Source organism: Leptonotus elevatus, chromosome 8 (assembly GCF_054856555.1).
Source record: "Leptonotus elevatus isolate MCC_2025b chromosome 8, RoL_Lele_1.0, whole genome shotgun sequence".
NCBI lineage: Eukaryota > Metazoa > Chordata > Actinopteri > Syngnathiformes > Syngnathidae > Leptonotus > Leptonotus elevatus.
In genome coordinates, this window is record NC_141246.1 from 21,610,197 (window position 1) to 21,638,039 (window position 27,843).

General features: G+C 39.5%; 1 protein-coding gene across 6 annotated transcripts; it reads left to right on the forward strand.

The window, feature by feature from the left end:
• Positions 1–422: 422 nt before the first annotated feature.
• On the forward strand, positions 423–27,589 carry rasal3 (RAS protein activator like 3). 6 transcript variants are annotated; one of them, XM_086083539.1, is made up of 20 exons: positions 423–468; positions 574–1,136; positions 3,919–4,046; positions 4,128–4,206; positions 8,826–8,881; positions 8,963–9,048; positions 14,316–14,445; positions 14,703–14,801; positions 14,886–15,548; positions 17,668–17,812; positions 17,892–18,036; positions 18,130–18,366; positions 18,901–19,102; positions 20,863–20,954; positions 21,023–21,136; positions 21,492–21,657; positions 22,217–22,327; positions 22,428–22,618; positions 23,192–23,276; positions 26,976–27,589. In XM_086083539.1, exons 2-20 carry the CDS (start codon positions 587–589, stop codon positions 27,087–27,089), a joined length of 3,393 nt encoding a protein of 1,130 aa, XP_085939665.1. In that variant the 5' UTR covers positions 423–468; positions 574–586; the 3' UTR covers positions 27,090–27,589. The 6 variants fall into 6 exon arrangements, with proteins under 6 accessions (XP_085939665.1, XP_085939666.1, XP_085939664.1 ...); XM_086083540.1 differs by lacking the exon at positions 423–468 and adding an exon at positions 23,379–23,452 and having other exon boundaries at positions 487–1,136; XM_086083538.1 differs by lacking the exon at positions 423–468 and having other exon boundaries at positions 487–1,136.
• Positions 27,590–27,843: the final 254 nt, after the last annotated feature.

A 27,843-nucleotide genomic window follows, 5' to 3' on the forward strand; every position in this document is an offset into this window, starting at 1 on the left:
GAACTCATTATTAAGAGTATAGAGAATGGTAAGCTATAAGTTATTGAGCAAATAATACATTTATTTATGCGCCATAAACTTATCTCACGGTTGTGGGAGACACAATGACTCAATGCCTGAGATGCTGTCTTTGTTTGAGGCAACACACTGACACGGACACATCACACAATTTATTGTTTGCAAATTTTGAGCTTCTTTTAAATAAATACAAGAAAAAACCCAAAATGCTATCCAAGGCAAAAACTACATATAAAGGGGAAAAACAAGAACAGGATGTGAAAAGGATTACCTGAATTCAGTAAATATATTTGGCAAAAAGAGTGAGTGTGAGGAAGTAAGTAGTTGGGTACAGCACCAAAGCGACCACAGACATGTTGTGTCGACTGGAAACAGGAAATGATGAAATGATACGGAGAGAACCAGCAGGTCTTCATAGCCTCATTGTACACGAGTACATCCAAGCAAAAGGTAAGTCAGTTGGGAAAATAGGTGGCTGTCCAATGAACTGCGTATATTGCACAATTTTTTCATTTTTATTGTTACATGCAAACCGGAAAAGAATGTCATTCACAGCTTGATCATTAAAATGGGAATTGAGGAGCAAAAAGAAGTGGAGCCTGCTGCTCATCCATCAGAAGGATCACCGGAGAAGAAGGGGAATCCTCCTTTAGATCATCTCGAGGGACAAACCGCTGAGTCCATTGACCCCCTCAACACATACAAATGGGAAACTGCCTCGAAGGAATCACTTCATGATATGACTGAAGACGGAGCTGCCTCTGCCTCATCTACAACTGAAAGGATTCAAAAGGGCAACAAATGGAACAAGATGCAATTGTGGCGCAAGGCCCTGAGTGAGGAAGAAAAAACAACCAAGACAAACTCAATGGGAAAAAATCCCTTCAGAAGGGCTCTTTCTTTGCCTCCCGTGTCACTTTTTGCCACCCTGACCCACTCGTCCAGCTCTGCCGGCACACCACAGGGAGAACCGTCAACACCGCTTTCTGCAGACGCCGCTGCAGACGCTGAGCAAGCAGGAGGAGGGGCCCGCTTCAGAAAGTACTGGAGGTCTGTGTCTCAGAAGCTCAAAAGGCCCAGACTGCACAGTCGAAACAGCACCCCTACATTGTTTGCAGGTGAGGTGTCCGTGTGCGTTCATCAGTTTAAACAATGATAATGTGATGTTCGATTTAAGACAGTCATATGTAAAATCCATATACTATTGAGACAGGTAGGGCAGACTGAGGCTAGTTGTTTCACTTTTTATAATTTTATATATTTCTTGTACTGAATACATCATATATAAACAAAACATATCCCAGATGTAAGACCAAAGCCTTAGGTATATTTTTTGAATTCATTTCATTTTCAAACTTTGTGTCAGTGCAGAGTTATAAGCCATCAAATAGAGGGAGAAAACATGTGACATATTGCCCCACCAATGTGTAAGTTGTCACACTATATGGGGTAAGATGTCACACTGGATTTCGCAACTAATAAAACAAGGACAAAATGATCCTTGTTCTCCTGTTTGTTTGTTTTTACAGCCAGAGAAATTGTTTATCATTAATCTTGAAAATTTACCATAGTCATTGAGCAAACTTTAACATACAATATTATGAAATATATTAAAGTTCTTAGGAACTGCTGGCATCGAGGTCATAGCGCTCAGCCTCAAATGCCTGTTTTGCATCCCTTAAACTGGAAATTTGAGATTAAATTGAATTAAAATAAATAAAGCATTTCGGTTAGTGGATTCATGAATGGTTCATCATGAAACTTAAACCAGTCCTGACATGTGGGCATATTGTAGCTCCAATTCAACAACTGGAAAAACGGAAAATCTATTTTAAACAATGAAACAAAACCTAGCAAACTAATTTCCTCACGCTTCAGACTCATCCTCCGAGGGGCAATTCTGGAAAATGTAAACCGAGTTGCCAGAGGTGACAACAAACCCCAAAATGACTGAGACAAGTTGCCCCAAACTACCATGTTGGCTAATAACTCTAGTTTAAAGTTAGCTCAAGACAGAACAGTGACTGAGCCAGGTATGACAAGATGCCTGAATCTCTCCTCTAACGGGTCCACCTGATTTGCTGCTAGACGCCTGTTTCAAAATATACGAAGTTGATTTTTTTTACTTTGGGTTGTGCAAAACAGATAACTGGCACTCATCTCAGCTCACAATGTGCTATTCTCTTCTTAGACAGTACACCACCCCTGACCATTTATACGGAAAAAAAAAAACTAGTGTTCCACTTTTTTTGTTGCACCCTCTGGTGGAGAAGAAAATTGCAATGTGACAACTTACTTGTGATACAACTAGCCCCAGTCTCCCTACTGTTAATGTCAGATTTGATGAAATATGTGTTTTCATGAACCATTTCAACATATGAAGGATGTAAAAAAACAAAACATGAATGAACGCAGTATCCTTCTATGCAAAGTGAGCAAGTATTGACGGCTTTCAACACTTAATATTTTGAAACTGCCACTCCAGTTAGTATCTGCAAGCATTACAAAAATAACATGTTGTTATAAATGTAAAGTGCTGCTCGTTACGTTACTAAGAATGAACACCGCCATTCTAGTAAAAATCTGTAATCAATACAAATTAACATAGTGGGTTACAATTGTAATTTCTGCTACATTTAGTGGTCAGTAGTGGAAAATGGGCAGCAACGCTGCAAACGTCCAAATCGTCATTTTTGTTCTTTAGAATGCAATAAAGTTAGAAAAAAAAGTGTCCATCTTCTTCGCTGATTCTTCTTCTACACTTTCCGTTAACTCCTTGTGGCTGCGCTACAGCGCCACTCCAGATTTGGCATATACGTTACAGCCGTTAAATGTCCTCAGCGTCTTCTTTTGGATACATGCAAGTCTTGAAATGCTTCTGTGTGTATGAGATTTGTTTGAACGGGGCTTCAGTCTCAGGGGTTCAGCGGAGGTCAAGACACACGCCTGACACAAATGATTCAGGATGATAAGCCCTGCTTGGCCATCAATGGCTGCAGATGATCAAGCATACATTACTTGGCCTGTGCTTCAGGGAATTTGGTGTGCTCGGTAGTTGACTTGTGGTTGTAGTGTCATTTAAAGATGATGACTAGTAACACATTTAACTATTGAATGCATGGAGACAATCAGATCATGTAAAATGTCAGAACATCAAGCATATTAACGCCTTCTTTAAATAATCGCCCAAGTCATTTTATTTTTTATTTTTCAGGAAACACAAAAAATGGAATCATTTGCATCACGAGGAGATGATTTAGGCAAAAAAATAATTAATAAAAAAACAGGCAATTATTTTAAGAGGGTGATGATATGCAAATATGTGATAAAAGCTAAATAATTATAAAATCACGCACAAAAGCTACAGAAAAATCATCTGTCAAGCCCCATAAAATTCAAGCCCAAGATGAAATTTTGGGCTTTGTTCAATAAATAATATACTGGAAGAAAAGAATGAAAAGAATGAGGTGAAATGTCTGCCTATAGAAGGAAATAATGAAGAATAGGTATTTTCTGTCATACCAAGAAAACAAAATTGAGCCAAATTAATGAATCAATGGATTTCTTGTGGCTATATGATGTATTCTGATACAGTGCTGTTTCAAAATTAACATTGAGGAAAACTCACAGGAAGTGTGCAGCTCCGTGTGTCTTGGAAAGACAGATAGCATCACTTTCCACTTTTAAAATGGGAGTGGCCTAGAGCGATGAGGAGATAAAAAATAAAAAAACTGAGGCCAGCACGCATATGCATGTAACTATGGTCCAGTTTTTGCTGGTTTAGAAAAGCTGCATGCTCTGTCATCTTTGTTTTCTCATCAGAATTAAGGCTTTTGAGTTGCATCAACGCATTTTGGTTAACTATATGCCTGTTTGTCTGTTAACTGTGTTTGGGTGAAGGTGTGAATGAAGCTGTGTCCACAGAACCCACAAAAAATCAGTGGGCGCAACCTCAAGAAGTTACCTTATGGAATATTAGCAACTGTGTTCTTCAAGACGGACAGATTCTCATCTGCACCGAGGAAGAAGTAACATCCACACATCCACACAACTTTGTTTTCAGATGCAAATACAATTGTTCAGGGTTTTGCTTCTGTGTATGTCCCCAGCCAACAATGTGGACCCGAAACCGTGTTAACAGCTGCCTGTCCAACCTCAGCATGCAGAATCTTGTGGACATCGACACAGGTCAATAAATGAATAATTAATTTGAAAAATAAGGTGACAATTTCATACTCACTTGCCTCCAAAACTGAAGTGCTACTGTACAGACATCATCTAAAGGAGATGTCTGAATCCTGCAGACAGCCACAGAGGAAATAACAGAATGTTTATCCAAGAGTGTGAATGTCAAATTACTTCCTCTTTTTTGGGGGGGAGATAGCATCACAAGTTGTTCTTGGCCAAGTGAAAGCAGAGGGTAAAGTCCACTTTTCATTCTAGATCAGTGGATCTTAGGGCTAGCATTGCTTTTTGCTGGTTGGTGTACTCGCAACATTGGACTCCCAAAGAGATCAGCGAGCGTTACATGGGGACATATTAATTAAACAAGACCATTCGTACTAAATGATGGGATTCAGACGATGGATTGTGTGTGGCGGGGCGTTAGGTAAGTGGCAAGGGTGAGAGTCTAATGTAAGCAAACTGGTTGTAATACCTCTTTAAGAACAGTGGTTGGAACTTACAAGTAAAAATATATTGTTACTGTACTTAGTGTGTTGCTTTATTTTCAACTCTGGAAAACCGGATAACAACACCGCATTAAAAAAGAATAAGAAAAATAGCTTCAGTTTTTTAAATTTCAGGGGCGGAGATAAAAATGTGTTAATTGTCACTCAAAACAAACATGGAATAAGAGGTACATACGGTATTATAAAAAAGTAATCATTGTTAAATATTTACTGTACATAATTAACACTTTGCAGCAGATAGGAATATTTCCCTAACATTGTCATCTTACAGTAAATGTGTGAACTATCATGATTAAAATCATATTTAAAGGCTCAAGCAAACTCAAAACTAAAACTAAGGAAATAATAATGAAGTATTACTTGTGTAATGTACAGGTATATATGTTATATATGTTAAAATATTAAATATATTTAATTTTAGGAATGAAGATAAGTGTTGTATTATATTTAAATAATAATACAAGTATAGGGAATACTGTATTCAATATTGCCTACTAAAATTTTGTAGACACAGTCACACTACGTTGGGGTTCACCCCGGTAGATGAGAGGGTAGCCTCCCTCCGCCTTTGGGTGGGGGGACGGGTCCTGATATGCACCAAATAGCAGTTCAGAGTACCCACCCTTTTTGGAGTCCTTGGAGGGTGTGCTGGATAGCGCGTGATTGGGAGGAACTGCCCCCCCCGAGCAGAACCCGAGTGGTGTTTTGTTATTGGACTTCTGTGCTCGTCACGGATTGTCTGTAACAAACACCATGTTCAAATATAGGGGTGTCCATATGTGCACTTGGCAGAAGGACACCCTAGGCTGCAGTTCGATGATCGACTTTGTAGTCGTGTCATCGGATTTGCGGTTGCATGTTTTGGACACTCAGGTGAAGAGAGGGGCGGAGCTGTCAACTGATCACCACCTGGTGGTGTGTTGGCTCCGATGGTGGGGGAAGATGCCGGTCAGACCTGGCAGACCCAAACGTATTGTGAAGGTTTGCTGGGAACGTCTGGCCGAATCCCCCGTCAGAAGGAGTTTCAATGCCCACCTTCGGCAGAGGGATTGGCTGTGGCCATAAGGTGGTCAGTGCCTGTTGTGGCGGAAATCCTCGAACCCGCTGGTGGACACCAGCAGTAAGGGATGCCATCAAGCTGAAGAAGGAGTCCTATCGGGCCCTTTTGGCCTGTGGGACTCCGGAAGCAGTTGACAGATACCGGCTGGCCAAGCGGAACGCAGCTTGGGCGGTCGCTCAGGCAAAAACTCGGACATGGGAGGAGTTCGGTGAGGCCATGGAAAACAACTTCTGAACGGCTTTGAGGAAATTCTGGTCCACCATCCGGCATCTCAGGAGGGGAAAGCAGTGCACCATCAACACTGTGTATAGTGGAGATGGGGTGCTGGTGACCTTGACTCGGGACGTCGTGAGCTGGTGGGCAGAGTGCTTCGAAGTCCTCCTCAATTTTACCGAAACGTCTTCCTTTGAGGAAGCAGAGTCTGGGGACTCTGAGGTGGGCTCTCCTATCTCTGGGTTCGAAGTCGCTGAGGTGGTTGGAAAGCTCCTCGGTGGCAGGGCCCCGGGGGTGGATGAGATCCGCTCGGAGTTCCTAAAGGCTCTGGATGTTGTAGGGCTGCCGTGGTTGACATGCCTCTACAACATCGCGTGGACATCGGGGACAGTGCCTCTGGATTGTCAGACCGGAGTGGTGGTCACCCTCTTTAAGAAGGGGGACCGGAGGGTGTGTTCCAACTATAGAGGAATCACACTCCTCAGCCTCCCTGGTAAGGTCTGTTCAGGGGTGCTGAAGAGGAGGGTCAGTCGGGAAGTCGAATCTCGGATTCAGGAGGAGCAGGGTGGTTTTCGTCCCGGCCGTGGAAAAGTGGACCAGCTCTTCACCCTCTGCAGGGTCCTCGAGGGTGCGTGGGATTTCCCCCAACTAGTCTACATGTGTTTTGTGAATTTTGAGAAGGCGTTCGACCGGGTCCCTCGTGGAGTCCTGTGGGGGGTGCTTCGGGAGTACGGGGTACTGAGGCCCTTGATACGGGCTGTGCCGTCCCTGTACGACCGGTGCCAGAGCTTCGTCCGCGTTGCCGGCAGTAAGTCGGATTCATTTCCAGTGAGGGTTGGACTTCGCCATGGCTGCCCTTTGTCACCAATTCTGCTCATAACTTTTATGGACAGAATTTCTAGGCGTAGCCAAGGCGTTGAGGGGGTCCGGTTTGGTGGCCTCAGCATTGCATCTCTGCTTTTTGCAGATGACATGGTGCTGTTGGCTTCTTCAAGCCATGATCTCCAACTCTCACTGAAACGGTTCGCAGCCGAGTGTGAAGCGGCTGTTAAAAGATCAGCACCTCCAAATCCGGGAGATCGACAGGCGGATCGGTGCTGCGCCTGCAGTGATGCGGACTCTGTATCGGTCCGTTGTGGTGAAGAAGGAGCTGAGCCGAAAGGCGAAGCTCTCGATTTACCAATCGATCTACGTTCCTACTATCACCGGGATTTTGTTCTTTTGATCACGACCCACAGTTCGTGACCGAAAGAACAAGATCCTGGATACAAGCGGCCGAAATGAGTTTCCTCCGCAGGGTGTCCGGGCTCGCCCTTAGAGATAGCGTAAGAAGCTCGGTCATCCGGGAGGGCCTCAGGGTCAAGCCGCAACTCCTCCACTTTGAGAGGAGCCAGCTGAGGTGGCTTGGGCATCTGGTTCGGATGCCTCCTAGACACCTCCCTGGAGAGGTGGTCGGGGCATGTCCCACCGGCGAGATGCCCCGGGGATGACCCAGGACACGCTGAAGAGACTATGTCTCTCGGCTGGCCAGGGAACGCCTTGGGATCCCATCGGAGGAGCTGGTTGAAGTGGCTGGCCCCGCGACCTGACCTTGGATAAGCGGTAGAAGATGGATGGATGGATGGATGGATGGATGGATGGATGGATGGATGGATGGATGGATGGATGGATAGACACAGTCATTTAAGTAAGATGATAATTTTACGCGTATTGGTGTATATCAGTCTAAAATAGCTTACCATTCCACTCATCAATAATTCCAACATCAATATTTATGTTGCATTTGATCAAAAATTTAAATAACAATTTTAATGCCTAGATCACAATCAAAATGTATTTGAACAATTTTGAGAACATAAATAGTTGAAGTGAAGAGTGCTAAACAAATGTATTTGACCACCTGTCATGTTCTCTGAAAAGTCAGAAATTAAACGAGCATAACATTCAACCACTGACACTTTTTTTTTTTTCTCGAGTCCCCTAGTCCTAGATACACAACATAAACAGAGATAAGGATATGGTAAGACAAGGTACAAGACAAATTTAAAGTTTTTTTTAAGAACTCATCATTTTAAAATCATGTTTTTCCCCTTTTAATTATTTTACATTACTACTCTTATTTTGTTGCTCGTCTGTTAATACGTTTTAATGTGGTGAGTACATGCTTTTAGTAATTTTTGTTAGCTACTTTTGTTTTCTCTGCTTTGCTTCAGAATATTGTTAACTGTTGTGTTTGTTGATGGCTGTAGGTGACGTGTATTAGTCTTTCAGTGTATCCCTTAATTACTGTACTTTTATTATCCCAAAAAGCAGATCTAGCTATTTATCTCTTCCTTCTTAGAATCACTACCAGCCTTAAAAATGGCAACATATTCTGAGAAGCATCCATTTGAGATGTTATTTGCATTTTTTTGTTTGTCAGTTAACAAAGACACATTAACAAAGCTCTGGGAACACCTTGTTTTGATGGCATTGAAGCCTGAGTCAGTGCTCACTTGCTTTGTTTTCTTCTCAGCTAAAGCACTATGATCATATATTTGTATGCAGAAATCTATTTTTGTCGTTGTGCTATGAAAACAAATAGTGTATGTATATAATTTTTTTTTACTTTTCCTTAAGTAAATAAATGGAATCAATATGCCTTTACATATTTTTTTTTACAAGTTTCTGTACATCTATTTAGGTACAGTGTGCAAGTACTTTTGCCACCTCTGCTTAAAACCGCATCCTGTATTGAAATGTCAACGTTTCTCCAGTGGAAAAGCACATATGAGTTGTGTTGGTAATTTACAGTAGGAGTGAGCTTTTCACTCTTATTTATGTCTCATATGTGTTCCTTTTAGAATGTAGTCCTGACCACGTGAACCCTCGACCGAAGAAAGAAGATGGTGGCGTGCGGGTGAGTGTGGCATGTGTCAAACATAATGATTAACGACATGTTGCAAATGCATTTTAAATGTTGTTACGTTTCCCCCTGAAGGCACTTATAAAGCGACGTCTTGAGAACAAGGCCAAGAGAAATAGCAACACTCAACTCAACCACATGGGGCTAAACAAAGGAAGCAGGTAAATTGAATGCGAATTTTAGGTCACATCCTGGCTCGCGCCATTCACGCGCACGCACGCACACACACACACGCACACACCGTACATGCTGCAAAATGCTGAGATAAAAGCCAAGTCATTACTTTAGTTTAACAACTTTTAAATATGTTTTACTGTCACAATTTATATAGATAAATACACTGTGTTTTGAAAGACACTTTCAACATTCTTGCAAGGTGTCACACCCACTTTTCACAGGTCATTTATCAGTATTGAATAGTTTGGCAGTAACAGACATTAGCAGTGACATTCAGGTCTACGTTCCGTTTACAGTTATTTTGCCTTCACAATTTTGAAAGCAGGGCTCTTTTTTTCAAAATCTTGCTACAATTATCCAAACACCATGCATGCTCAATTTGTATAACTCCTACATTGTTTGCAAAATGACACACTTCAGTCATAAAATGCACACTTTTATTAAAAACATACATATTTTTATAAAAATGCATTTTTTTCCGTTTCAGAAATAAATTAGATTTTTCTTGTAAGGTTAAAATTGATTTACAACAGCAACACTTAAAAAAAAAATCCATCTTTGATTATGGAGACTTGAAATATATATGAATGCTTCAGCTCAACGCCTGACAAAGACTGATTTGGTGTCCCATGCTTTTCTGAGGTTTTTCAGTAAATGTAGGGTTTTGACCCATCAATGTGAACTGTACTCTTGAATAGGATGGCTTCCAGTGACTACCAGGAGGTTGGCTCACTGATACACTTTTACAAGGCCATTATTGGACTACTGTCCTCTTACATTTGCAACTTCATCACACAGAGAAGTGTTCATTCTTACAGTTTGCGTTCAAATGACATTTTGTTTGGGAAATAAAAGGCTTTTGTCATCTCTGCCCCTTCTACGTAGAACCTATTGCAAAATGACTACAAATGTATAGACGTTATCTCCTTGTATAACTTTAAATCCAAATTGAGAGCATTTCATATGAACTCCTTAACTTGTAACGGTTTCATATAATTCTTATGTTAAATAATCGTAAATTGTGTTTACAGTTTTTTTTCTGGTTGCTAAAACACTATTTTGCAAGCTAGGCTGGTTTTATCAAAGTACGTAACAATTCACAAAACCACACACCCGAACTGCAAAATCCCCCAACCAAAACTACATATACCTTTATCAAAAGCAAAGTTTTGTATCAAGTGGCACACGTCATTAATTTACCAGATTTATGTCTAATCAACTACACACTGTTGGGCATAATGAAAAGCACTCTCATTTTTAATATGCTCTGTCATAATACTAACATAGTTCAAATAGTAGAACATTCTTCAGATTGTTCACATGCACAGAAATATTTGAAGATACACACACGCTGTTGAAACATTTACGTGTTTTTTTGTTTTTTTCGCAAAAAAGTCAGTGCAACATATGTATAGCAGATATGTTTACATTGGAGTGAACAAATATATGCTCACGAAACAGTAAACTGAAAAAGAAAATTGCAGAAAAAAATTCCAGCTGCCACGTCTTCCAATGTTGTAAAAATAAATAAATAAATAAATAAATAAATAAATAAATAAATAAATAAATAAAAGGTGCTCAGCTGTAGTCTTTTTATAGTGCTTATTTCCTGATTGAGGGCATAGCAATTAACCACTGAGGTGTTTGGCCAGGTGGCACATATGTTGACCAATTAGCTCATTTAGTGTAAATTTGAATGGCAGTGTTTTTGAAATGGCAAACACTTTATGTCAGATTGTTGTGTCTTATGCAGAGAACCGTGTTCAGTTCATTTAAAAAGTGCCATTTTGAATTGCAAAATGCGTGTAAAGCAGAAAATGTGTTTAGAGTTTTGGAGACTTGAGAAGAGGTTTTGCTCTCTGTATGTCTGTTTAAAGCCCGTCGGTGTTATTTGTCCATTTTCTGGCCTTTTTATGTTTTTCTGTGTTTCATCAAAGAAAAAGCATTTGAAAAAAATACACTAGGGACCTGACATTTCACCAGGATTGTTAAAAAATGTAGAAGTTCAAATTGGCGCCATGCTGCAATTTATAATTATTGCAAACAGGAGGGAGAGATTCACTCGAAATTCTTGTAATAATGCCCGATTTTGGCTCATAAATCACAGTTTTTGTTATGCTGTAAACTTGATGTGTTATAATGCATTTTCCGTGATTACTGATGCAATCGCTTCTTTGACGAGCCATAAACATGAAAATAGAGCAATTTGTGTGTTGAGAGTGTTAACACCCAAAATCCACTAGGTGGCGCCATAGGGTAATAAATTAATTTGCTTGTGCAAAGCCTGCTGCAGATTGGTCAAAATGAATGTGATAAAAACGGTTGGCATTACAAAAAAGTTTAGTGTTGATGTGTCTGAGCTCACTTTCAGTCTATTTGGGCATGCATATTAGCAGGTGTGCACACGAAAATACAAAGGTACTGCCCACAAATGCAAAAAAAAAAAAAGCACTTTTTTATTGTTATTGTTTGAATTTCAACTCTTACTGGTTGGGTGTTGGAACTTCTTTACTCTTATTGGTTCTGGGCATTTTTGAGGTCGTTGTTCTCGCGATGATCACTACTTTGCATTTCTTTCACCACAACTGGTAGCAATGGCTAGAAATATTGTATTGGAGGACGCGATTCGGCTTGTTTTCGAAAGTACTAATTCCGAAGAAGAATTTTATTCGGACGCTAGTTCGGAGAGCTCGAAAGAGGTTGAAGAGTCTACTCTTGGACTTTGAATGCCAGAGAAGGAAGAGGATGATGACGATGAATACGGAGATGAGCATGACAAGGTGTGGAAAGTGGACGCAGATGATCGCGGAGGTGAGAGCGAGGGGGTGGGAGGGGCGGAGATGAACACCACGAGGAGGCAGAGGATGATGAAAATGACGGCGATCAGGGCAAAGAAATTAGTGAGTGTCTCTCAAAAAATGTCAAACTATTATGGTCTCCTACTCACTAAGTGGCCACACATTATTTCCCCCATCCCATTCCTAACCCCGGGGCAACCCTATACGCAGTAGCCAGAATCAGCAGCCCTGAAACTGCGTTAGATTTGTTTTCCAACTAGGGCATCATACAGCGAACCATAAGAAAAGCTTCAAGCGGCTTGAGGAACAAGGCAAGGCTCTAATTTGGGTTGAAATTTTGAAACGGGAAGCAAAGCCTTCTGCTGAAGGCTTGGTGGAGCAGGTGGAGCATGCACAGCAGCGTGCTGGACCCCCGTCTAAGCGCAAACAATGTGGCCTTTGCACAAAGCCACTTCGGGCTTTAAACGTTTTACGCAAAATGTGGAACTTACATTTGCAAAAACACATCAAGACCCATTGCATGAAATGTTCAATGGGGGGAAAAAAGTAGTTCTGGTGTTTAGTTAGTAGTAGTTCTTCGTTTCAGTAACTGGTGTTTCATGTTCATGAATTCTGCATATTTGTTCTGAAGTGTTACTCATCAATTCTGTCATCAAAATCAGTTATTGTGACTTTGACCTTCTTATTCTAAAGAAAAAAATATCTTGTTACGACTTATTGACTTATTCAAGGATTTAATTATGTCATATGAAATATTTTACTTTGATTTATATCTATCCATGATATATATATACAGCATAGTTAGTTTTGCTGTTAGCATAATACTGCTATTATTGTCCATTGGGGCATAAAAAAAAAAAATGTATAGATAGGTCTGATGCCACTGAACATTTTGAGCGGTTGAAAGTGAAAAAAAGTTTTCATAAATTATCACACTTCAAAGGAAAAGCCTGATTTGGGACAAAATTACAATAATTTTATGCAGAAAAATGCCCTTGTGTAAAAACTGGGCATGCATAAAAAAATCTATTGTTATGACTTATGGACTTGTTTGAGCCTCTAACTATGTCAAATGAAATATTCAAATTAGTCTTTTATTTTATATCTATTTATACAGCCTAGTTAGTTTTGCTGTTAGCATAATACTGCTATTATTGTCCATAGGGGGCATTAAAAAATAAAAATAAAAACGATATATGTTTAGATAGGTCTGATGCCACTGAACATTTTGAGCGGTTGAAAGTGAAAAAAATATTCATAAATGACTAAGCTATCTCACTTCAAAGGAAATGGCTGATTTGGGCAAAATTACAAGAGTTTTGTGCTATTCAGAAAAATGCCATTGTGTAAAAACTGGGCATGCATAAAAAAAAATTATTGTTATGACTTATGGACTTGTTTGAGCCTCTAACTATGTCATATGAAATATTCAAATTAGACTTTTATTTTATATATATATATATATATATATATATATATATATATATATATATATATATATATATATATATATATATATATATATATATATATAGATATAGATATATATATACAGCATAGTTAGTCTTGCTATTAGCATAATAATGCTATTATTGTCAATAGTGGGCATAAAAAAAAAAACTATATATGTATAGATACGTCTAATGCTACTGAACATTTTGAGCGGTTAAAGTGAAAAAAAATATTCATAAATGACTAAGTTATCACACTTCAAAGGAAAAGCCCGATTTGGGCAAAATTACAAGAATTTTGTGTTATTCAGAAAACTGCCATTGTGTGAAAACTGGGCATGCATAAAAAATTATATTTTTATGACTGATGGACTTATTCAAGCCTCTAAACATGTCATATGAAATATTCAAATTAGACCTTTATTTTACATAGTACAGCATAGTTAACTTTTTTTTTAAAAACTATATATGTATAGATAGGTCTGATGCCAGTGAACATTTTGAGCGGTTGAAAATGAAAAAAATATTCATAAATGACTAAGTTATCACACTTCAAAGGAAATGCCTGATTTTGGCAAAAATTACAAGAATTTTATTGTGCTATGCATGAGTTTTAGCAATTGAAAAAAAAAAAGAAGTTACATTTGTTGCAACTGTAACTTGATCCACCTCTTGGCCAGGACTCCCTTTCACATTCCTGGTTAAATAAATGTTAAATAAAAAAAAAAAAATAATAAGCATTCTTCATGATTAATTTGAGGTATACAGAGAAAAAACACAAACTTACCACTGCACAACAAATATTTCTTACCATACTCAGCTACTGTAACATATCACTCAACAATAAAAATCACAACAAAACAGTAGTTTCTCTTACTAAAATGATTACTTGGAATCAATAACCTGAAGGTACATTACATTGCTCCATATTTGTCCGAGTCAAGGTCTATACAACCTTAATGTTTCCATTGTGACGAAACGTTCATTCTGTTTTTATTTAAGGCTCTATGGATCCAAGGAGTCTGTGTCGATTCCAGTGAGCCCGGTTGGAAGTCTGGATCTAAATGCAGATGCCAGTACTGTGGTCAGGCCAGTCCACAGCTCTATTTTAGGGGAGAAGTACTGTTTTGAGGTACAGTCCTTTTCAACCCATGCATTCTTCATTTTGAGAGTAAAATGTTGGTTGGTCAGGTCCTTCCTGGTAACAAGTACTTTTACCCCAACCAACAGGGTAAAGTGACTTTAGTGAAGTCTTCAGGGTAAATTAAACTTGGTGCTGCAGTTCAATAGCTAATCTTAAATTGAGCGCCAAAATGCTTGAGTTAAAATGATGCAAAACTGTTGCTTTTGATCTATACTTCATGTATATTTAATATTTTGCATTTATAGGTCATAAACTCTGAGAACACACACTGTTTTGGCTGCTCCTCAGCTGCAGAGCGTGATCGTTGGATTGAAGACTTGAGAAGGGCTGCCCAGCCCAATAAGGTGATTTATTTGGTCCAAACTGATCATCAAAGACAATGCTACAGAAAATGTCACTTACTTAATGTACTGTAATTCTGTTTACAGGATAACATTGAGCGCACAGAGAACTCCCTAAGTCTGTGGGTGAAGGAAGCAAAGGATCTGCCACCCAAACGCCGTTATTACTGTGAGGTACACTTGGATGGGACTCTGTTTGCTCGTACCACCACTCGCCCTGTTGGAAAGGTGTCCAGTCAGGCTGTCGAATGCTCTACCGGCTCTTCGGGAAGCCTGAGTGGCAGCGGAGGTGTTCCAGGGGGATGCCAGTTATTCTGGGGAGAGTTATTTGAACTTGACAATCTTCCCTGCATCTCACAAATCACCTTGCACCTCTTCCGCGAAGAAGATCCCAAGAAAAAGCGCCACTCCCGAGATGAGTTTGGTCTGCAGCCACTGGGTAGTGTGAACATACACTTAGCCGATATCCGAGGGAGGACCTATCAGGAGAAATGGTATCCCATCATTCCTTACAAGCTCTCAACAGGGTGCACCAAAGAGAATCTGGGGCCACAGGCTTCTCTCCGCATCAAAGCCCGTTTCCAGAATCTACAGGTCCTACCTATGGAGAAATATAAGGAGTTTGCTGAGTATGTGACTGTGAATTATGCAGAAATGTGCAAAAGCTTGGAGCCACTTCTGAATGTTAAAGAAAGGGAGGAGCTGGCCAGGGCACTTGTGCATGTGCTGCAGAGTATCGGCAAAGCAAAGGTAAAAACATATGGAAAGGGTTTTAACATTGAAACCTCTAAGGTTGGGGGACTCTGTTTGACCCCTCTTATTTGTGACTTTTTTTTTATGAATATGGAAATAATGTGCTCCAGCATCATAAAAAAATTAAGAATTTACTATACAAGCATTTCAGTCATTCATCAAGAGTAAATAAATAAATAAGTAAGTAATAAAACTGTTCATATCAAGCAAATCTACAAAACGGCAAAAGACAAAACAAAAAAGCGAAATACACACTTGATTCTTTGATGCATTTTGCTGAGGTTGAAGGAAATACCATATGCTCCATTTTCTCGTGTCACACCATGCATGAGTATGGCACTTTTTTACGCCGAGCGCACGGGCACCAGTCCATAAAAGTAGATCCCTTAATGTGTTAATCATGCCTGTGAATATTCTTATTCATCCACGTAATTTACTTCTCATAGCATTGAATGAATCGCAGCCAACACATTACTTTTGCGATCGATTCAGTGCCCTGAGTAGTTCATCAAAAATCACGACCTGATTGATGACATGTTGTGGGGTCTCAAGCTGAGTGGCATATTTTTAGGCTAATCCTAAACAGGTGGTGACTTCTGGAGCATAACTTTTAAAACTTGAGTTTTCACCACATTTAAGTGAATTGAGTTTGGAGCGATCGTTGTGAACTTTTTCTCAGTGGTGTGGGTAATCTGGGACAAAGCATTAACGTCAGGACTCTAAATTTAGCTACAAAACGTATGCAATTGAAAAGCAGTAAACAGAATCATACTCAGCTGATGTTTGAGTCCATAGTCCACGATGAAGCAGAAAGTCAATCCCCTCTGTCACTCAGCTTTTCAATACAGCGGTCGTAGCCGTCTCTCCTCGGTCAGCTATAGCCACTGATTTAGTTCATCTGTAGTATCAGGGTAATACAGTAGTCATCTAGTGTTGGTCATCTGCAGCCTAGTGGTGCAAGCTACCTTTAAATTTGCTGATGACATCTCTGAGAGGGAGCTTGGAGAACATCAATGTTCAAACACAAGCTAATGTAATTGACATGATGTGTTAATATATCATATAATCAGGCTTGGGGAGTAACGGAATACATGCACCGGCGTTACGTAATCATATTACCAAAGAAATGTAACTGTATTCCATTACAGTTACAGGAAAAAAACATGTAATCAGATAACAGGTACATTTATTAAAAATAGGGATTACAATTTCTACAATGAGAGAGAGAGCGAAAGAGGGCGAGAGAAAGAGAGAGAGCGCGTACACGCCTGCGCGAGTGGGACCGTTGCTACATGTCGGGGAGGTGGGAACGAACGAACTGACTAGTCGTGTAGCAGTTTGAAAAAGCTTCACGGACGGGAGGAGGAAATGGCGACCGGTATTCCTGGAACTTACTCAGAGCGAAAGTTAAAGCTAAAAGTCCAGCGGCATGCTACGTGCTGTAGCTTCTTGCTAGCTAGCCCGCTAGCCTACAACCATAATGTGAGTTACACCTTCCAAACAAATCTTCCTCCCACCAATTCACTATTTAAGCATCATGCACAACATATGCTCGGCTAAACTTGTGACTGGGATATAAGTTCATTTTGCAGTTGATGTCACGCATCATCTATCTATCTATCTATCTATCTATCTATCTATCTATCTATCTATCTATCTATCTATCTATCTATCTATCTATCTATCTATCTATCTATCTATCTATCTATCTATCTATCTATCTATCTATCTATCTATCTATCTATCAAACTGTGAGGTGAGGTGTGGTTGCATTCAGTGACAGCATATGGCCTTCAATCAATCAATCAATCAATCAATCAATACATGCTTTTTAATTACAATTTTTTTAGGTGCTTTTTGTAGGCTGCCCGGGTCCCAATCACCCGCAAATAGCAGGGGCACATTGTATAGAATATATATTGTGGTGATATTTATTTTTATTTTGTCTTCATGAGCATACTCAATATTGGAGTAATCCAAAAATAATCCAGTTACATTACTTTAATATTATGGTACTTGGATTACGTTACTAACTAAATTTTTTAGCAGGTAACTTGTAACTGTAACAGATTACATTTTAAAGGTAACCCTCCCAATCCTGCATATAATGTTTCAGGAGTTTCTTGTTGATTTGGGCACTGCCGAAATTGAACGTCTTGGAGAGAAGGAGGCTCTTATCTTCCGAGAGAACACACTTGCCACGAAAGCCATTGATGAATATATGAAGCTGGTTGGACAAAAATACCTCATCGACACACTAGGTAAATATGTTCAATTGAACTGGCTTCCCCCTTGATTAGGAATACTTTTTCACAGGGCTCTCTTTCTCCTACATTTCAGGAGACTTCATCATACGTCTCTATGTAACGGGGTACAATTGCGAAGTTGATCCCCGCAAATGTCATGCCTCTGAACTATCAAACAACCAGAGGCACTTGAGGCAAGTGTGTGATGAGGTGGTGCGGAAAATTTTTGACCTCCACGGGTAAGATAATGAAGCTCACAGAAAATAAAATAAAAATCACTTTTGGATCTTCATAATAGTTTTCAATTTAAATAAATATTTCATTGTTTTTAGACACTTTCCTGAAGAGTTGAACAAGATTTTCTCAAGTTGGACGGAACTGTGTGAAGATCAAGGAAGACCAGAGATTGGCCAACGTCTCATCTCTGCTTCCCTCTTCCTTCGTTTCTTGTGTCCCGCTGTCCTCAGTCCGTCTCTTTTTGGATTGACACAACCATACCCAGAGCCAAACACCCTGCGCACACTCACCCTAACTGCCAAAGTCATACAGAACTTGGCAAACTTCACTCTGTGAGCAACTTTATTTGCAATGCCAGTCGTAATTATGCATAACTTTTAAAAACACCTCCACAAAATACCTAAATTAATATATTTTTTAAAGTGTAAGTGTTTTTTGACAATAATATGTTATATGTGACCTCACTAGTCTAAATTCTGATTAATATTATAGAATATGAGTAGCAAAATCCAACTGTTTTTGTCCATCTCAGAGGGCGGCCATTTTGCTCACTTGCTGTCGACTAAAGATGACATCAATGTTGCTCAGGTCTCAGGTAACAACCAATCACAGCGCAGCTTCAGAAAACAGGTGAGCTGTGATTGGTCGTTGCCAGAGCCCTGAGGAACATTGATGTCATCAACAGCAAGTGACAAAATGGCCGCCCCCTTAGATGGATTAAAAACGGCTGGATTCTGCTGCTCATTTTCCAGAAATGTAATATTAATCAGAATGTCACATTTTTGGGGGGGGGGGGCTTGACCTCCCCTTTAAGAAAAGAGAATAACCATTCTCTTTCAGTTTACACCTCTATTGTTCTACTGCAGGTTTGGAGAGAAGGAGGAGTACATGCTATTTATGAATGACTTCTTACAGCAGTATTGGGACAGAATGAGGGGCTTTCTCCAAACAGTATCCAATCCATACACTGAGGTGCCAATGAGCTCTTTTGATGGTTATGTTGACCTACCTCTGCGACTGGCTGTGCTTCACGGCCTGCTGGTAGACATAATCTGTCTGAAGGATCAGGTACGAAGGAAATTTGAGTTTGTCACTTTTATAACCGAATTTTATGTCCTGCAATTGTTTGTGCATATCTCGCAGGGTTTGGGGTTAAATGTTCTTTGCCGAGGGAGGGACACCAGTAAAATACAAGTAAAGCAAAAGTTGGTTGGGTAATATTGCTTATATGTTGTGATGTTCACCATCATTGTGTTTCATGCTGAAAACAGAAATGCCAAACTTACCTCTTGGAATTATGACCAAAAGTTTAACCTGCATCAAAACATTTTCCACCAACTTTTTTTTTCTTAATATATATTTTGCTAGGCTTGGATTTTTTCCCCCATAAGAATCAGAACCAGATTTATTGGCCAAGTATAAAAAACACACAAAAAAGGAAAAAGGTGACAAAAACAAGGCCTCTGCCCCTCTAATAATATACTCAAGATGTTTTATTGTGAGCGGAAACATTGTGGTTACGCTAAGGAATTGAATTGTTGCTTTGCTTCTTACACAGGCAAAAATAACATTTCAAAAATGTAATATAAAACTTAAAAACAAATAGAATCAAGTCTCGGCATAAGAATAAATATACTACAATGTACAAACAACCATGGTGCAATTCAAAAATAATTTGATACATAAAATGATACATAAAAAAACATTCAGAATGTGCAAATATATTGTTTATGAAAAATATGTGTAAATATTGCTTTGCATGGTGAGGAACAGAGGGGACAATATTTGTATGTACAGGTAAATCTCTTTCTTTCAAGGATGACCCTTTGAGACGCATTATCTTATTTTCAAGGGGGTCTTACAATACATAAATATAATCACAATACAAAATTGGATATAATTTATGGTAAATCCAGAACATAACAAAAACACACACACTTACATACAGTACAGACTAGTACATACGCACAGTGTAGTGTAGTTTACTCAACATCAAAAAGGCATAAGGTAAATAATTGTAAATACATTTAGAAATAAGGTACACGAATGCCAGCAAGAGGAGATTAAGTCCAGACAATCTGAGTCCAACAGAGAAGGGAACTGCAAAGCAAGGGCAAGATGTTTGGCAATGAATAAGTAGAGATGATTTCAAGACATGAGACCAGATGATCGCTCTAAGTGAGTGAGCTAGATTATTCCATTCTGATGACACTTTAAATGCACAATGACTTGACCTTTGAAATGTGTTGAAAGACATTATCACAATAGTGTGTTAATTCGATAGCCTAATGGCCTGTAGAATAGATACAATTAAACTATTTTGGTGTTGTTGCCCTGGCTGTCACGCTTGCGTCTGCCACTTGTGAACAGTGTGTAATGCGGCTGGGTGTGGTCACTGTGGTGACCTTAAGTATTGTTGTTATTTGTTCTTTTTGTCTTCCTTGTGGTAGGTGTGTTATAAATGTCTTAACACGAACAAGCCATAACCATAGCCAGGTGCACTATGGTTTATGGCCAACTTGAACTGCCCCTGGCAGTGACACTGGCACTGGGTGGGCAGTACTGTAATGACAATTCTAAATGCCGGTGACTGACAGGAACCCTGAAAATTTTTATTTTTAATTTGCCGGATCCCTCGCATTCAGTTTGACTATATTTCGTTGTGATTTTGGTGGCAAGCAAGTCTTTAAATTGCTAGCATAACAGTGTGTTATCTTTGTATTCTTGTATCTGGTTGCTTTTCATTTGGTTGTTGTGTGTGTGCTTTTGCAGCTGCATAGTTTTCATTACCACACACGCTGACAGAGTTTTTACTGTATATACTTTAGGGAACAATAGAGAGGTTGCACCCTTTGCCTTTGATTCTGAACCAGATAACAGAGTCACTGGGCCCTGAGATACATCAGATCACAATTAACAAGTATGTTGACAGTAAGATCTCTCGTTTGTTGTTGTCGTACTTCAGTAAAAGTCTGTTCTTTCTCACAGCCCAAGGAAACAAGCCAAACCAATGTACGTCCCTCCGAAAGACTTGAGCAAATTTAGCCCTCATCAATCATCCCTCCAGCAGCTTCCTCAGGACTCCAAGAGCCTCAGAGATGGGTATGTGGTCTACTGTCTAACTTCAGAGCTTTTTCTGCTATTGAATCTTTTCATCCATCTATGAAGATCCTTTAGAACATGCAAGGCCTCCTTGGCATTATGGTTGAAAAATATCATGACAAAATATCAACAATAACAGTTGAGCGACACCCTTTTTGAGTTTTCATATACTGTAAGAACATTGTCATTAACAGTTTCGATTATGTTGATCACTAGAATGAGTAATAAGTTAGCAGTGAAAAAAAATACATCACATGAAGGGAGATTCAACAAATTCCATTCTGGCAGCTCTAAATCCTAAATATTTAAATATTAAATATTTAAATATTGACACAGAAGTTTATTTATTTCACAGAGATGTCAAAGCTCGGAGGAGGAAGCCGGTCACCAGAACTCAAAGTGCTCCACATCGACGTCCTGAAAAAAAAATGAAAAGGCAGACAAGTTCTGAAGCTCTGCCCACAAATAACCAAGAAAACGATTTGGAAACAAACCAGCCCCTCATCTCATCACCAAAAACTGTGAGTAATAAAAAACAACAAAAAAAAAAACTAACTAACGTTTGTGTAAAGCTGCATTGTAGAGTTTTTTACAACTACCACCTCTGGGCTAAAGCGTGACTCTAGCTTCTGTGAGACAACTTCTGTTGTGATTTGGTGCTAAAATTCAATTAGGTGTTCATGTCTTTTAGAATTAATATAGAGCAGTGATTAATGATTGTGTATCAATATATATATAAATATATATATATAAAATACAATATAATACACTCATTAAAGATATATTACTCCCAAAAATGGATATATATTGATACACAATAATTTAATCACTGCTATATTAATTCTAAAAGACAATTTTAGCGCCAAATCACAACAGAAGTTGTCTCGGGGCACTTTACACACGGAGCAGGTCGAAGACCACACTCCTCACTTATTAAAAGAGTAACTGAGCCCCAACTGGATTCTATCTGTATTTAATCTTATTTTGGCCAAAACACAGGGTATAGTCCGAACTGTGCTACAATTAAGAGACTTTTAACCATGTATAATAGAATATGTTGTTTTCTTTTCTCTTTATCAGAGTAAAGCAAACAAACCATGTGCACCAGTTCCATGGATTAAAGATATACAAAGCAGGGAGCCCGGGAAAAAAATGCAGTCAGAGCAGGAGGAACTCCGCTTACTGGATAGGGTATGTCAAAGCCTCAGAAAGCTTTCATATAAATAAGGCAACCATTTATGGATTCTCAGTAACATATCTCAGATTATGTCTTTGCATACCATAAAACCAGCATGCCCAAGAACTGTCCGAGCTTCGCCTGGGAATAGACCAGGTGACTGAGCGTGAGCTGGAAATGGCACAGCGACTGGAAGACTTCATTAACCAAAGTCAAGACCAGAATGCAATATTGCAGGCTGAAATGAATGAACTCCAGAATCTGCTGGTTGTGCGAGAGGAGCAGCTTGCTAGCGCCACCTTCAGGTATGTTACAACTGCTTTGGCTACTGAAGAGACCACAACATAAAAAGGACGTGAGGTCAAAAAGCACAAGCTTTGTTCAACCCAAACAAAAATAAGTTTAAATGAACAAAGAAAAAGGACTGGAGACCCCGACCAAAAGGAAAATAAGTGGAGCCAACACGGGACCAACCCTAATCAAAGGTTGTTGGATTCAACGTTGTCCCCCTAACTTAATAAAAGGCGAAAATTCAGATTAACAAAGAAACAGCAAAGCTACCGGCATTCACCAGCCCAAACTAAAACAAGAAAAGCTCCAGCATGCTACTCAGGGCTGGAGATTGTCGGCTGTGGGAAACATAAAAAAACTAAAACAAAACAAAAGGTCAGACAATATGACAGAAAATGGACCATCACATTTACAGCCTTAAAGAAAAAATTAACAACTTATAGTCTGGAAAGTATAGTGTCATCATTACACTACATCAACACTTAGATGGTTGGCCATGTTGGAATTGCATTTACTCAATACTGTTGACAAAAATGGCTTATTAGGTAACCAATTTGTACGATTTTGGCTGTCCGTGTCTGTGACAGGTTGGGTGTGATTGAGGAGGAGAGGGAGGATGATGAACGTAAGCTGAACATCGCAATTGCAGCAGCTGAACGGTTGAACGTACTGGTAAGGAATCAGTAACTAGATGTGTGTGTGCGTGCGATACAAACATGAGTTAGCTGATGTTTTAATTTTTTAATATATTTTTTCCCCCCCATGTTCTCATAGGAAGAGCAGTTCGCCGGCTTAATGAAGGGCATTCAGCTCAATAAGTCGTACAACAATCAACAAGCTGATGAAAAGTAACACATTTGTTTCGTTCTGAAGGATTTCTATATTTTCGTAGTTAGTGTTAACATCAATGAGTATACCCAGCAAGTATGCTTTTCAGTCATTTCTCAGTGAACACAACTAATCTATTATTTAGTTATTATTTAGTATTTTGTAGCATAATACGCCATTTAAAATAATTCTCACAGGAGCACAAGGTTTTCTAACAGATCTTTTGGGGTGTTCTTATTTACGTTAAGCACTGTATAGAAGATAAAAGTTCCCACCAAAGTCAACATAGCAGAATACACACAGTCACAGCATTGGTGCACACATCCTCACGAGATACACGATAGAACCCTGATCAGGAATTCTGCCCTTACAAATACAAAAATGCTAAATAATTTGCTACGTATCAATTTATATTTCTTTGAGGGGGGTGGGTGTGATGTTTTGGAAAAAACTGACAAATTTATGAGAAAAAACTCAAATATTTGCGGCATTATAAAGTGTCAAATTTGTGAGAAAAAAGCTCACAAATTTACAAGAAATAAACTCGCAGATTTGTGACATTATAAAGTGGCAAATTTGTGAGAAAAAAACTCAGAAACGTATGAGAAATATATGTAGCGTACTCGGATGTTTGTGCCAATACTTTTATGCCGGGTTTTCAAGAAGATAGTAATTGCTTTAGCAGATATCAACCATATAATATTAACCATTCACACTTTGAAGCGTTGGGTAAAACGCCTCGCTTTGCGAAGGTTCACTCCCTGAAGATCAAGCATTTAAGGTAATTTGTTAAAATGTATATTTACCTCTGCATTTATGTTTCCAAATGATTACTTAGACATTCATATTTTTGTACAAGTAGCAAAATTGTTGTGTTGAATCTGCTGTTTTCAGTCATTCACTTGCATTTACCTAAAGTCTGCTAGCTTCTAATTGGTTAGTGTTAGTCGGCTGATAGAGTCAGGAAGTGTGTGACCAGTAAAGTTTAAGAAGAAATCCATCTCCATTCTGCCTTTTCATTTTATAAAGAGTGCTTCATTAACCACCAAAAAATCATTATGTTATATATCTCCTGGTGGACAAAAGCCAGCACCTTGTCCAGACTATAGCTAGCTACGCTACATGTATTTCTCGTCAGTTTCTGATTTTTTTTCTCATCACAAATCTGCAAGTTTATTTCTCGTCAATGCATGCAATTTTTTTTCTTGCAAATTGCAACTTTTTAATGTGACAAATCTGCGGGTATATTTCTTATAAATGTGTGAGATTTCTTTCTCAGAATGTTCCACCCCCTCTAGAAAAATATTTATACATGGTCCTAATACGCCATCGTACTCAACTAATAGTCTTTGCTGTGGTGGAAATTTGTCACTGAAATTGCCCCAGCAGTTAAGAAGCCCCCTGCTCCATTAGGTGCCACTAACGGTGTGTTTGCTCTGATGAGTCAAATGCAGAGGACAAATTCCATGTACTGTACATGAATACATGACAAACGAGGATTATTTCATTACATTCACAAGATCAAATACAGCACTGTATTTACATTTATAGATGATAGACAATAACAACAACAAAAATGCATACGTGACTCCTGTATTATAGCGTCTGCACGGCACTTGAAGGTTTAAATGTTTTTGCAGAATTCAAAACAATCACGACATCCTTGAAACCATGCACATGCAGTCAGTTTAAAGTTTTTTATTTTATTTGTTATTTTATTTTATAAGGGATATATGACTAATGATCATTATGAACATAGTAAATAATGTTGCAGGATGCAGTCACATTAACATTCAACTATTACCTACTAGTATGTTTATGACCGATAAAACACAATCCTATTTATGCAGTGCAAGTTTTTCCATTGCTAAGATCTGTTTTGCCTTCTGTTTGCTTAATAAAAAAAATACTTTACCAATACGTTTGTTTCTGTATTTGAGTGCGATCTATGGTGTGCCATAGTTAGTGTTGAAAATGTATATACTGTCCTGTATTTGTATTCAAAGGTCCATTTTCCTGACGTCATTAATCGTGACAAAATAGCCACATTAGTTAGGACTCAAACTCGTGCAAATAAGGTGTATTTAATAATGTAGTTTAGTCACTGCATTTTCCAAATATTGGGGTATTCAATGTAGTGTAATGGTGTAAAAGAAACAATTACAAAAGTTCGGCGTGGAAAAACAACAAGCAAAGAGCCAAAAAAAAAAGGATGTGGGCGGAGCCTCAGTGAAAGAAAGGTACAAAAATGCGTGAAACAGAGTCTATCGACACAGGGTTGGGGAATCCAGGTTGTAGTGAACATTGTCTGGTTGTTAATTTTTGCAACCTCATCAAAGACAAAATAACTATTTTGTCCTGTGACTCCACTAAGTGGGGGTTGACTACCGTAACTAAATGTCGCTTTTCCACTGGACCGGTTTCACAACGAGTCAGCCTTGGTTGGCCCCTGATGTTGGTGTTTCCATTGGTTATGCCGCGCCGGTCATCTAGGGCCGAGCAGGGCCGTGCCGTCACTGTCATCTGATTGGCCGACAGTGTAACGAATATTGCCCGTCACCCTCAATGTTTTCCTTTTATTTGCCTTTTTAAACATTTCCCCCTGGGGAAAGTGTGTCCTCAACCCTGTGTTCTCTTAAACCAACCAGAGACAGTTCAAAAAGTAAAAACTCTTTGAATTTCCCTCCAGCAGGGACTGGATTTCGTTGTTTTTTTACAACACACAGGAAACACATACCTCAGAGCCTACAGACCTGAAAGCCGGTTTAGTAAGCAAACTAGCGATAAGACTGCTTATCAGTCCCCAGACCATCTTTTATGGTCTGGCCTATCCACAGGAATTAGCCATGTGTTTTTGGAAACAACGCCCTTTGGACGTTATACGGTACAACAGTGCCCTCCAGCGGTCACATTTGGTATTATCCTCAAGAATCCTGCCGCTCCTAATTAATCTGAAGTCTACATAATTCAGGACATAAACGGACTCTATGTATTTGACTGACATCAAGTGACTTCTGTTGTTTATCATTGTACACAACCTGTATGTCTATCTCAAATGAATGATTTGTGTAACTTCTGTAGCCACCTAAGTTTAGCTAATTAGTAAGCTTAGCGGATTCAATAACTTTATGATCGCAGTAATGTTTGAAATGTGTTCAGAATGATAAATGAAGCATCTGGCTTGTCAATTATAATAAAAAAATTATCAAATGCTATTCCAAAAGCTTGGTCTCAGTGGACCAAGTCTGCTTCACGCGCATGGAAGAGGCGGGACTAACTGCCCGGCCCCTTTGGACAGTTTTAAAAGCCAGCGTGCGAAGGAACTTCTCTCTCTTCTCCCCTCTTCCTCTTCACCTCTCCTCTCGCCCCATGAACTTCTCCTGACCATCACTAGAAATGTGGTCGCCCCGGACTTGAGCCACAACGCGCGCCCCAAAGCACGCATCAAGCAAGGACTCACAATCTAACTGCACGTTCCGAAACGCGCGTGTCTGCTCCTGCCGAGAGCTGACCCACTTACCCTCCGCTCTCTGATTCACGCAGCGCCCCGCCGACCCGGTCCCACGACGGCTGTTAGGCACCGGGCCACTGCGCGCCAGCAACCATTTCTGCTCCAGCCGTGCTTCCGAGACTGCCCGCAGCGCCCAAACCAACTGACCGCGGCCTCTCAACTGCGCAAGCACATCACCACCAACCGGGACTTGTGCCAGCCAAGGACCTGCCGCGGCCTCCACGCTGCGCGTGCACCTCGCCACCAACCGGAAACCTGCAGCGGCCTCTCCGTCGTGCGCCCATCACCATTAACCAGAGACTTCAGTGCAGCATTCCAGCTGCGCGTGCGCCAACCGCCCAGATTGCTTCCAACTGAGTTTTCTTTAACTGAGGATCAACGCTCGAGAGACCCTCTTTCTCCCGTGCAACTGAACCAGTCCGTAAGTTGTGCCTTTATTGCAATCTGACCACATACTACTGGTGCAACGCTTTGATTCAAATATAAAAAGGATTGACAGGTCAAAACACTTCCATCTCTATCCCTCATCTACCTTTTTCATCTACCTTTTTTTTTATCTTAGTTAGTTAGGTTGCAGGTTTTATTTTTATTTTTGATTCACATCTTCTTCTTTTTTTATTCTGTTCCATTAATAGGTTAGGCTGTGACTGATATATGTGTGTATTTACTAAATAAATTTGTTGTCTAGAAATTAAATTTCTGCCCAATCATTTGTGTTTACTGAGTGGATAAGTAATTCTCTAATGAAAGCAAAGAACTCCATGATTAACTAAAGAAGCAACTTCAGATTATGAATACTTGATAATAGGATTTTTGTCGTTTATTTTGCTCCTACAAACAAGCAAAGTCAATGTGGTGCCCCAGAGGTTGCTGAGGAAATTAAAACTCCCCTCAGTACCA

What these genes read in the sequence shown, in the direction of transcription:
- rasal3 (XM_086083539.1), top strand. Translation starts at nt 587, where the DNA reads ATGGGAATTGAGGAGCAAAAAGAAGTGGAGCCTGCTGCTCATCCATCA. An exon ending in CATCAGATCACAATTAACAA is followed by an intron (nt 20,955 to 21,022) that starts GTATGTTGACAG and finishes TCTTTCTCACAG; the next exon opens with CCCAAGGAAACAAGCCAAAC. An exon ending in AACTCCGCTTACTGGATAGG is followed by an intron (nt 22,328 to 22,427) that starts GTATGTCAAAGC and finishes CCATAAAACCAG; the next exon opens with CATGCCCAAGAACTGTCCGA.